At 43.4% G+C, this 12,350-nt stretch overlaps 1 protein-coding gene across 1 annotated transcript; it reads left to right on the forward strand.

Annotated features, from left to right (window-relative positions):
• Positions 1-4,887: 4,887 nt before the first annotated feature.
• On the forward strand, positions 4,888-5,733 carry LOC106700994 (interferon tau-1). The gene has a single exon (XM_070367041.1). It carries the CDS (start codon positions 5,146-5,148, stop codon positions 5,731-5,733), a length of 588 nt encoding a protein of 195 aa, XP_070223142.1. The 5' UTR covers positions 4,888-5,145.
• The last annotated feature ends 6,617 nt before the right edge of the window (positions 5,734-12,350 follow it).

The raw sequence follows: 12,350 nt of genomic DNA on the forward strand, positions 1-12,350 counted from the left end.
GATGACTCTCGCCGACTAAGATGCCACATCACCCTCGTACACTCACCTGTGTTCATTTCAGAAGACTCTGACTTCTGCTTCAGTCACTGAATTCATTGAATTACTTTAGCTGATACTTTGTCGGCAGTAATAAGCAAATAGATATAAAAGTATTCAGCCTAGGGGTATGAGTCCTTAAGTGATGCCTCCCCTGATGTTATCTATTCCTGATTTATGTATTCCTTCTTGCATCTAACATACTTAAAATATTAGGAAATTTGTAAAGTTACATTTCATTTGTACATCTATTAAAATTTCTAAAACATGTTTATGATTTTGTGTTTTTCAATTTGTACTTTATTCTATTTATTAAATCAAAGAAAATGAGTTTCTTTGCTCAAAAGTGAAAATCCATGCCCCCATTTTAAAACTTTATTAAAGAATGGGTGGTTACATTTGTTTATTCATTCATTCCATTCATATTATGCATATACATTGAGTACCTACGTGACATACTGTGTAATTCTCACCAAGGAATACAAGTGAATAAAGCAAATGTAGTTCCTACTGCATGGAAACTCTCAGTCTTACAGAGAAGAGGACATAAAAACAGTATTATTTTATTTCAATTATACTAAGGACTGCAAAGAGAAGTAAAGGAAAAGAATGTCCTCACACAGGAAGCTTTAGATCCAAATGATGCTGGAGAGACAAATAATATTATATATCTTTCTAAGCTGCCTGCAGGGCTTCCCTGATAGCTCAGCTGGTAAAGTATGTACCTGCAGAGCTGAAAACTCCTGTTCGATTCCTGGTTCAGGAAGATCCCTCTGAGAAGGAATAGGCTGCCTACCCACTCCACTATACTTGGGCTTCCCTGCTTGTTCAGTTGGTAAAGAATCTGCAGTGCAGGAAACCTGGATTGGGAAGATCCCCTGGAGAAGGGCCGGGCTACCCATTCCAGTATTCTTGTCTGGAGAATCCCCGTGGCCAGAGGAGCTTGGAGGGCTGTAGCCCACGGGGTCCCAAAGAGTGCAACACAACTAAGCATACAGCACAGAAAGTCAATGAATTCTCTTAACTTAGTTTCAAGTTACCAAAATCCAGGGAGACGTTTTTAGATAGATGTTACCTAAACACAATTATTTCTGTAGAGTTTACCTAAAAGCACTTTTTCCTCTTTACTCTTGGAAATCACAGACCATTAGTTCCAGAGAGCCAGGTAGATCACTTACATGGCAAAGGCACAAGAGAAATACCAATTCCTTCCAGAAAGCTGGCTTAACCAATTACAAAAGGCTCACTTTGATACAGTAGCAGAGCTAGCAGAGGCCATTGTTCTCCAGATCTCTGGGCAGCCCCCATTCAACAAGGACAGCCCCAAAGGCCGCATGTCCTAGTGGACAGCCACCCAGGGATCTCCCTGTTGCTTCGGGGATTCCCCCTGCAACTCTTGGGCACCATATGGTAGTGGATGGCCACCTCAGGAGTACCCTACAGTTTGGGGATTACAGCCAGCAACTTTGGGCCCCCTCGGTTAGTGGACAGCCACCTCAGGATCACCCAGCAACTTTTGGGCCCCACATGCTGGTGGATGCCCCCAATAACTTTCCATCCCCCCATCCTTTATCTTGGCACTCACAGGAGTTTCTGCCATTTCCTGCCTGCCACTGATTGTTGGGTTGTACCCTGCAGTTTACAAGACCTATGTTTGCCCAGCTTCGAGACCAAAGAAAGAATCTGCCATCAAGAACAGACACAGGGATGGTGTAATGGATGGGAGGCACTCACATGTCTGGAGCAACACCCCACCATGAGTGGTGCACTGGGGGTGGGAAGTACTAATACATGGTGACAGGCTTCATTCTCAGAGCAATGGAGGGGTGGGGAGTAGAGGGTGGGGAAGTGGGGAATGGGGAAGGATGGAGAGGGGGTTGGGGGAGGAGATTGCTAGTCCTAGTGGGAGTGAGATCAGGTGGGCTCATTAGTTATCATGGAAAGCAGTAGAGGGACACGCCCCTCACCACCCCTTTGATAAAAAAGATCAAATTTGGGGCCTGGGACAAGTACAGAGAAAAGCCAGTCATGTGCATAGGGTGTACTGGTGGGGCAGGGGATGTACAGAGAGTAAGAGAACAGTCATCCTGAGTGGCCTGATCATACATATATACCTTAATTTAAAAAATACTTTACTGCTAAAAATCACCAGTGATCAACTGGACCTTCAAATTCTTTTGTTGGTGAAAGTTTGAACTATCCCGAGAATTACTGCAGTGTGGCACAAAGACAGTGAGTGTGCAAGGGCTGTTGAAAGTGGCATTGATAGACTTGTTTGACACGGGGTTGTCACAAACCTTCAATGTGTAAATAATGCAATTATCTGGGAAATGGGATAAAACAAAGGATGCCGCTACTTCCTCACAATGTAGCAGTTCCCAGTGTGCTCTCCAGATTCACTGGTCCTTCCCCTGCACCAGCCATTCATACAGCTCTTTCCTGTTTCTTTCTGCTTCTGGCTATCAATTTTCCCTTAAGAGTGCAAAGTGTAGTTACTCAGTCTTGCCGACTCTTTGCCACCCCGTGAACCACAGCCCACCAGGTTCCTCTGTCCATGGGATTCTCCAGGCAGAATACTGGAGTGGATTGCCATTTCCTTCTCCAGGGGATCACCCAGGGTTCAAACCTGGGTCTCCCACATTGGAGGCAGATTCTTTACTGTCTGAGCCACAAGGGAAGCCCTGACAGTGCAAAGCCACCACTTAAAAGTTTGAGGGAACGTTCTAGGCTTTTCAGAAACTCTTAAATAAGTGGTTATTGTTTTTCTTGAGATGAATATTTTGGGGAATGAATGTCCTTGTTACAAGAGCTCAAGGAGGACCTTTCCTGGAAAGAGCTGATGCCAATAACTTGAAAAAGCCTGCTTCCTTAGCTTTCGTATTTTAGAGAGGAAAATACTCCCAGCTTCAGGCAGGACATGTCTTGGGCTAAGGAAGCTGTGTGGAGTGAAATGTCAAGATATGTTTCTGGCTTCCAGGCTGCTCAGCTGGCCAAGGTTACATTCATTTGCTAATGATAATGATAATGATGATACATTATCATTTTCTTTACATACTTTAACACCCTTGGAGCCTTGATCATGGCATTCTGGGTAGGAAAATGCAAGGGAATCAGCGGAAAAAGCTCTTGTTTGAAGGTGCATTAACTGTTTCCTAAAGTGTACATTGTCAGTTGCTTGACTTCAGAAGAAACTTCTCAATGTCCCTTTGAATAATAAGTGCACTTGCATCCCATTCCACCTTGACTGAGTAGTAAGAGAGAGAGTGAAGTCACACAGTCGTATCCGACTTATGTGACCTCATGGACTGTAGCCTCTGAGAATCCTGTCCATTGGATTCTCCAGGCAGAATACTGGAATGGGTTGCCATTTCCTTCTCCAGGGGATCTTCCCAACCCAGGTATCAAACCGGCGTCTCCTGTATTGTAAGCAGACGCCTTTACCGTCTGAGCCATCAGGAAAGTCTATAAGAGAGCACACAGAAACAAATAAGGGGATTTCAGAGAATACAATTGTTGCCAGTCAATAACCTGGGGTGTACCTACTTGGGTCCAATTGAGAACTAGTAAGGTAATGGCATACTGTAAATGAGGAAGTTAACCTGGAAGAGAGAGAGAGAGTGTGTGTATGGGTTTACTGATCAAGCAGCAGGGAAGGGCTTCAATATAGACTAGATCTCTCAAATCTCTGCTTCAGGTTACAGACTTCATCTTTAGATTGCTTCTCTGCAATTAATGGATGAGAGGGCTGACAGCTTACCATAAACGATGTCTTATTCCTGATCTCCAAAGAAGAAGATTTAGCTTCGGGACCAGGGACCAGGCTTGATCACTCAAGAGCTTTTGTATAGCAGGGTTTTATTAAAGCATAAAAAGGGAAAGAGAAAGCTTCTGACATAGACATCAGAAGGGGGACGGACAGTGGCCCACTCACTAGCCTTAGCGAGGGAGCTATATACTTTTTTAATTGGTTATTACAATAAATGAAAAGAAAGTCTCAAGGTTTACAGATCTTATTAGATCCACTCCTACAATATACATTTTAAGATAATGGGATGAGAACTAACAATAGAAAGATCTTATCACACCCACTCCTATAATGTACATCTTAAGATAAGTCAGCAGGTTGTTGTTAAGGAGAAACATGTCTTTGAGCAAGGTACCTTGTTCAATTGACTAAGACAAAGCAATATTGAAAAAAAGTTGTTTTTTTCTCCTCCTTGAGAACTCCAGACCCTATATCTTCCTGGAGAGCGCCAGACCCCTCTCTCGTCCTTGGGGACCCCAGACTTCTTATCAATCTGCCTAGGAACTGACACTCTCAGACAGCTCTAATTTCTAGGTTAAATACATGTCAGTTGCTCAGTTGAGTACAACCCATTTGCAACTTCATGGGACTGTATCCTTTTCATACTGTTCATGTGATTCTCAAGGCAAGAATACTGAAGTGGTTTGCCATTCCCTTCTCCAGTGGACCACATTTGTCACTTACAACCAACCTAGACAGCATATTAAAAAGCAGAGGCATCATGAATGAATGTTCTCAAAAGAACAGAAACAACTGAGTAGTTCATTCACCCTTAATTACAAGCTTATCCTCTGTGAGACAGAAAAGAAAATACAAACATCAATATGGCCTGAGTGACTCTGCATTCCTATGTGTAAGATAAGGAGGGAAAAATGCAGTTAAGAATCAACAGAAAATTATATTCCTGACATAAGATAAACAAAAGGAATGTTTATATATATTATACCTAAATTTGTACATAATAACTATGTACACATCTATAAGTCTTTGCATACTTACATAACTTCAGCCTTTATTTAGTTTCTCATTTAATTGATATACATTTACATTGACAAACCCAAATTTTATTGGGAAAATTAAACTTCTACTGTAAAAATTAAGAGTTTAGATTGACTACATTTCCTAGGTCAAATAGATAATATCTAACTGAAAACACAAACAGAAAGTGAGAGAGAAATTTTCGGATAATGAGTACCGTCTTCCCTATTTAAAAGCCTTGCTTAGAACGATCATCATCAGAGAACCTACCTGAAGGTTCACCCAGACCCCATCTCAGCCAGCCCAGCAGCAGCCACATCTTCCCCATGGCCTTCGTGCTCTCTCTACTGATGGCCCTGGTGCTGGTCAGCTACGGCCCGGGAGAGTCTCTGGGTTGTTACCTGTCTGAGAACCACATGCTAGGTGCCAGGGAGAACCTCAGGCTCCTGGCCCGAATGAACAGACTCTCTCCTCATCCCTGTCTGCAGGACAGAAAAGACTTTGGTCTTCCTCAGGAGATGGTGGAGGGCAACCAGCTCCAGAAGGATCAGGCTATCTCTGTGCTCCACGAGATGCTCCAGCAGTGCTTCAACCTCTTCCACACAGAGCACTCGTCTGCTGCCTGGAACACCACCCTCCTGGAGCAGCTCTGCACTGGGCTCCAACAGCAGCTGGAGGACCTGGACGCCTGCCTGGGCCCAGTGATGGGAGAGAAGGACTCTGACATGGGAAGGATGGGCCCCATTCTGACTGTGAAGAAGTACTTCCAGGGCATCCATGTCTACCTGAAAGAAAAAGAATACAGTGACTGCGCCTGGGAAATCATCAGAGTGGAGATGATGAGAGCCCTCTCTTCATCAACCACCTTGCAAAAAAGGTTAAGAAAGATGGGTGGAGATCTGAACTCACTTTGAGATGACTCTCGCTGACTAAGATGCCACATCACCTCGTACACTCACCTGTGTTCATTTCAGAAGACTCTGATTTCTGCTTCAGCCACCAAATTCATTGAATTACTTTAACTGATACTTTGTCAGCAGTAATAAGCAAGTAGATATAAAAGTACTCAGCTGTAGGGGCATGAGTCCTTAAGTGATGCCTGCCCTGATGTTATCTGTTGTTGATTTATGTATTCCTTCTTGCATCTAACATACTTAAAATATTAGGAAATTTGTAAAGTTACATTTCATTTGTACATCTATTAAAATTTCTAAAACATGTTTACCATTTTGTGTTATTAAATTTGTCCTTTGTTCTATTTATTAAATCAAAGAAAATGAGTTTCTTTACTCAAAAACTTTATTATTATTATTATTATTAAAACTTTATTAAAGAATGGGTGGTTACATTTGTTTATTCATTCATTCCATTCATATTATGCATATACATTGAGTACCTACGTGACAGACTGTGTAATTCTCACCAAGGAATACAAGTGAATAAAGCAAATGTAGTTCCTACTGCATGGAAACTCTCAGTCTTTCAGAGAAGAGGACATAAAAACAGTATTATTTTATTTCAATTATACTAAGGACTGCAAAGAGAAGTAAAGGAAAAGAATGTCCTCACACAGGAGGTTTTAGGTCCAAATGATGCTGAAAAGACAAATAATATTATATATCTTTCTAAACTGCCTCAGGGCTTCCCTGGTAACTCAGCTAGTAAAGAATGCGCCTGCAGAACTGAAGACCCCTGTTCGATTCCTGGTTCAGGAAGATCCCTTTTAGAAGGGATGGGCTATCTAACCACTCAAGTATTCTTGGGCTTCCCTGGTGGTTCAGTTGGTAAAGAATCTGTGTGCAATGCCGGAGACCTGGGTTGGCAAGATCCCCTGGAGGAGGGTTAAGCAACCCACTCCAGTATTCTTGTCTGGAAAATCCCCATGGCCAGAGGAGCCTGGAAGGCTGTAGCCCATGGGTTCCCAAAGAGTGCAACACAATGAGGCACACGGCACAGAAAGGCAATGAGTTCTCTTAACTTAGTTTCAAGTTACCAAAATCCAGGGTGACGTTCTTAGATAGATGTTACCTAAACATAATTATATCTATAGTTTACCTAAAAGCACTTTTTTCTCCTTACTCTTAAAAATCACAGATGATTAGTTCCAGAGAGCCCAGGTAGATCATTTACATGGCAAAGGCACAAGAGAAATACCAATTCCTTCCAGAAAGCTGGCTTAACCAATTACAAAAGGCTCACTTTGAAACAGTAGCAGAGCTAGCAGAGGCCATTGTTCTCCAGATCTCTGGGCAGCCCCCATTCAACAAGGACAGCCCCTGAAAGGCTGCATGTCCTAGTGGACAGCCACCCAGGGATTTCCCTGCTGCTGCTGGGATTTCCTCTGCAATTCTTGGGCACCATATGGTAGTGGATGGCCACCTCAGGAGTACCCTACAGCTTGGGGATTACAGCCAGCAACTTTTGGGCCCCCTCGGTTAGTGGACAGCCACCTCAGGATCATCCAGCAACTTTTGGGCCCCACATGCTAGTGGATGCCCCCAATAACTTTCCATCCCCCCATCCTTTATCTTGGCACTCACAGGAGTTTCTCCCAATCCTGCCTGTCACCAATTGTTGGGTTGTACCCTGCAGGCTTACAAGAGCTATATTTGCCCAGCTTCGAGACCAAAGAAAGAATCTCCCGTCAAGAACAGAGACAGGAATACTTTAATGGATGGGAGGTGCTCACATGTCTGAAGCAAGGTCCTGGAGCAACAACCCCACCATGAGTGGTGCACTGGGGGTGGGAAGTACTAATACATGGTGACAGGCTTCATTCTGAGAGCAATGGAGGGGTGGGGAGTAGAGGGTGGGGAAGTGGGGAATGGGGAAAGAGGGAGAGGCACGTGGGTGAGGAGAGTGCTGGTCCTAGGGGTGAGATCAGGTGGGCTCATTAGTTATCATGGAAAGCAGTAGAGGGACACGCTCCTCACCACCCCTTTGATAAAAAAGATCAAATTTGGGGCCTGGGACAGGTACAGAGAAAAGCCAGTCATGTGCATAGGGTGTACTGGTGGGGCAGGGGATGTACAGAGAGTAAGAGAACAGTCATCCTGAGTGGCCTGACCATACATATATACCTTAATTTAAAAAATACTTTACTGCTAAATTTCACCATTGATCAACTGGACCTTCAAATTGTTTTGTTGGTGAACATTTGAACTATCCTGAGAATTACTGCAGTGTGGCACAAAGACAGTGAGTGTGCAAGGGCTGTTGAAAGTGGCATTGATAGACTTGCTTGACACGGGGTTGTCAGAAACCTTCAATGTGTTAAAAATGCAATTATCTGGGAAATGGGATAAAACAAAGTATGCCAGTACTTCCTCACAGTGTGGCAATTCCCAGTATGCTCCCCAGATTCACTGGTCCTTCCCCTGCACCAGCCATTCATACAGCTCTTTCCTGTTTGTGGTTCTGGCCACCGATTTTCCCTTAAGAGTGCAAAGCATAGTCACTCAGTCGTGCCAACTCTTTGCCACCCCATGAACCACAGCCCACCAGGCTCCTCTGTCCATGGGATTCTCCAGGCAGAATACTGGAGTGGATTGCCATTTCCTTCTCCAGGGAACCTTCCCCACCCAGGGATCAAACCTGGGTCTCCCACATTGGAGGCAGATTCTTTACTGTCTGAGCCACAAGGGAAGCCCTGACAGTGCAAAGCTACCACTTACAAGTTTGAGGCAAAGTTCTAGGCTTTTAAGAAACTTTTAAATAAGTGGTTATTGTTTTTCTTGAGATGAATATTTTGGGGAATGAATGTCCTTGTTATAAGAGCTCAAGGAGGACCTTTCCTGGAAAGAACTGACACCAATAACTTGAAAAAGCCTGCTTCCTAAGCTTGTATTTTAGAGAGGAAAATACTCCCAGCTTCAGGCAGGACATGTCTTGGCCTAAGGAAGCTGCATGGAGAGAAAGGTCAGGATGTGTTTCTCGCTTCCAGGCTGCTTATCTGGCCAAGGTTGCACGTTCATCATTTGCTTTACCTACTTTAACACCCTTGAGCCTTAACCATGGCATTCTGGCTAGGAAAATACAAGGGAAATCAGCGGAAATAGCTCCTGTTTGAAGGTGCATTAACTCTTTCCTAAAATGTACATTGTCAGTTCCTTGACTTCAGTTGAAAATTCTCAATGTCCCTTTGAATAATAACTGCACTTGCATCCCTTCCACCTTGACTCAATAGTAAGAGAAAGAAGTCACTCAGTTGTGTCCGACTTATGTGACCTCATGGACTGTAGCCTACCAGGCTCCTCCTGTCCATGGGATTCTCCAGGCAGAATACTGGAGGGGTTGCCATTTCCTTCTCCAGGGGATCTTCCCATCCCAGGTATCAAACCTGCATCTCCTGCATTGTAGGCAGATGCCTTTACCATCTGATCCATCAGGAAAGTCTATAAGAGACCAACACAGACACAAATAAGGGGATTTCAGAGAATACAATTGTTGGCAACCAATAACCTGGGGAGAACCTACTTGAGTCCAATTGAGAACTAGTAAGGTAATGGCATACTGTAAATGAGGAAATTAACCTGGAAGAGGGAGAGAGAGACAGTGTGTGTGTATGGGTTTACTGATCAAGCAGCAGGGAAGGGCTTCAATATAGACTAGATCTCTCAAATCTCTGCTTCAGGTTACAGACTTCATCTTTAGATTGCTTCTCTGCAATTAATGGATGAGAGGGCTGACAGCTTACAGTAAAGGATGTTGGATATCTGATCTCAAAAGAAGATTTAGCTTTGGGACCGGGGACCAGGCTTGATCACTCAAGAGCTTTTGTATAGCAGGGTTTTATTAAAGCATAAAAAGGGACAGAGAAAGCTTCTGACATAGACACCAGAAGGGGGATGGACAGAGCCCCACTCACTAGCCTTAGCAAGGGAGCTATATACTTTTTAATTGGTTATTACAGTAAATCAAGAGAATGTCTCAAGGTTTACAGATCTTACTAGATCCACTCCCACAATATACATTTTAAGATAATGGGATTAGAACTAACAATAGAAAGATTTTACCACACCCACTCCTATAATATACATCTTAAGATAAGTCAGCAGGTTCTTGTTAAGGAGAAACACATCCTCGAGCAAGATACATTGTTCTATTGACTAAGACAAAGCAATCATGAAAAAAAGTTTATTTTTTTCTCCTCCTTGAGAACTCCAGACCCTATATCCTCCTGGAGAGCCCCAGACCCCTCTCTCCTCCTTGGGGTCCCCAGACTTCTTATCAATCTGCCTAGGAACTGACACTCTCAGAGATCTCTAATTTCTAGGTTAAATACATGTCAGTTGCTCAGTTGAGTACAACCCAGTTGCAACTCCATGGACTGTATCCTTTTCATACTGTTCATGTGATTCTCAAGGCAAGAATACTGAAGTGGTTTGCCATTCCCTTCTCCAGTGGACCACATTTGTCACTTACAACCAACCTAGACAGCATATTAAAAAGCAGAGGCATCACTATGCCAACAAAGGTCCATCTAGTCAAGGCTATGGTTTCTCCAGTAGTCACGTATGGATGTGAGAGTTGGACCATAAAGAAAGCTGAGCACTGAAGAATTGATGCTTTTCAACTGTGGTGTTGGAGAAGACTCTTGAGAGTCCCACTGAATGCAAAGAGATCCAACCAGTCCATCCTAAAGGAAATCTGTCCTGAATATTCATTGGAAGGACTGATGCTGAAGCTGAAACTCCAATACTTTGGCTACCTGATGTGAAGAACTGATGCTTTGAAAACATCCTGATGCTGGGGAACATCGAAGGCAGGAGGAGAAGGGGATGACAGATGATGAGATGGCTGGATGACTTTACCGACTCAATGGACATGAGTTTGAGTAAGTTCTGGGAGTTGGGGATGGACAGGGAGGCCTGGCATGCTACAGTCCATGGGGTTACAAGACTAAGACACGTCTGAGCAACTGAACTGAAATGGACTGTACCCCACAGGCTCTCGGTCCATGGAATTCTCCAGGCAAGAAAACTGGAGTGGATTGTCATTTCCTTCTCCTGTATATTAAGTAAGTTTTGAGTTATTTTCTCTCTTCTTTCAACACTTTGGGGACACTTTGGGGGGCAAGACTACGTGGATAATTTTTGGACTCATCTGGCTGTCTTTGTGGGGCTTCCCAGGTGGCACTGGTGCTAAAGAACCCACCTGCCACTGCAGGAGACATAAGAGACCTGGGTTTGATCCCTGGGTCGGGAAGATCCCCTGGAGGAGGAAATGGCAACCCACTCCAGTATTCTTGTCTGGAGAATCCCATGGACAAGGGAGGCTGTTCACTGGGTCCTCAAAGAGTCAGACATAACATCCTTTAAATATTACGATTCTTCCACTCTTTGGCTGAGTTTTTTTGTACCTTTTGTGACATTTTAACATCAGAAAAATACTATCTTTCTTCACTGTTGATGTTCAGATATGAGCTTTTTTATTTTTAAATAACACTGTTTTTTTTGCTGGTTTTGTCAGCAGAAATGTCACTTATCTTTCTTCACCAGACATTCCAGTATTCTCCAGGCAGGAACACTGGACTGGGTTGCCATTTCCTTCTCCAGTGCATATATGAAAATGTTTTATTTTGCCCACAAACACTACTGTTTTGCTTTCTAGGCAAGATCAAATGAGAGACAAAATATCCCAAGTCTTGAAAATCACAGAAAATGAGGTGAAGCCCCTCTGCCATTCTTTTATTTCCCTTTGTATTAACCCTAGGATGAAATGGAACGTAAGCCAGGAGGAGAGAGACAAACATCGACCAGCAAATCACTATAGAATTATAAGTTCTTAAATCTTTTATTGTTATTTAAATTTAAAACCAAACATCATGAGTAAGTAAAGAAACAAGGCTATTTCTCCCTGACACAGCCTGGCCTCATGGCTCCACATTCTCAGCACAAAACAGAGATGGATACACAAGTCAGCCCAACATTTGGATGTACCGCATGAACAACTAAAGGTCACTGATTTCTGTCATACAAGCTTCTAATAATATATAACACCACCTCTGAATTCCCTATAGCCAACTCAGAAATTCTGAGGAAAACAAATGTTCAACAGTTTAAATAGAAGGTTTGAATGATAGAAGCTGTAGTGGCAAAATAAAAATTGCCTACTAAAGGTGTAACTATTGCAATTGGATAATGCCTCCACCTAAGTAGTATTCTTACCTGGAAAATCCCATAGACATAAGAGTCTGGAGGACTACAGTCCATAGGGACGCAAAGAATCAGACACAACTGAGCGACTAACACACACACATGTAGACAAAAACATACTTTAGCTCTCAGCATCTTGGCTGCTGACCCTTGATACCTGGGGACACAGGTCAGAAGAGGAGGTCACCACTGAGAACTCGGGTCCTTCACAGAAACACTCCAGGGAGAGGGTGGGGATCCTGGAAGATGAATGATTTTGCAGAGAAAGAGACAGGCCCCTCCATAGTAGATCCTGAACTTCTCAGGATGAGGTAAGCCTGCCCTCACGAGTGAGTGTCAGAGAGTTTGGGTGAAGGACACTGTCATTCAGATGA

Source organism: Bos mutus, unplaced genomic scaffold (genome assembly GCF_027580195.1).
Source record: "Bos mutus isolate GX-2022 unplaced genomic scaffold, NWIPB_WYAK_1.1 CTG743, whole genome shotgun sequence".
Lineage (NCBI taxonomy): Eukaryota > Metazoa > Chordata > Mammalia > Artiodactyla > Bovidae > Bos > Bos mutus.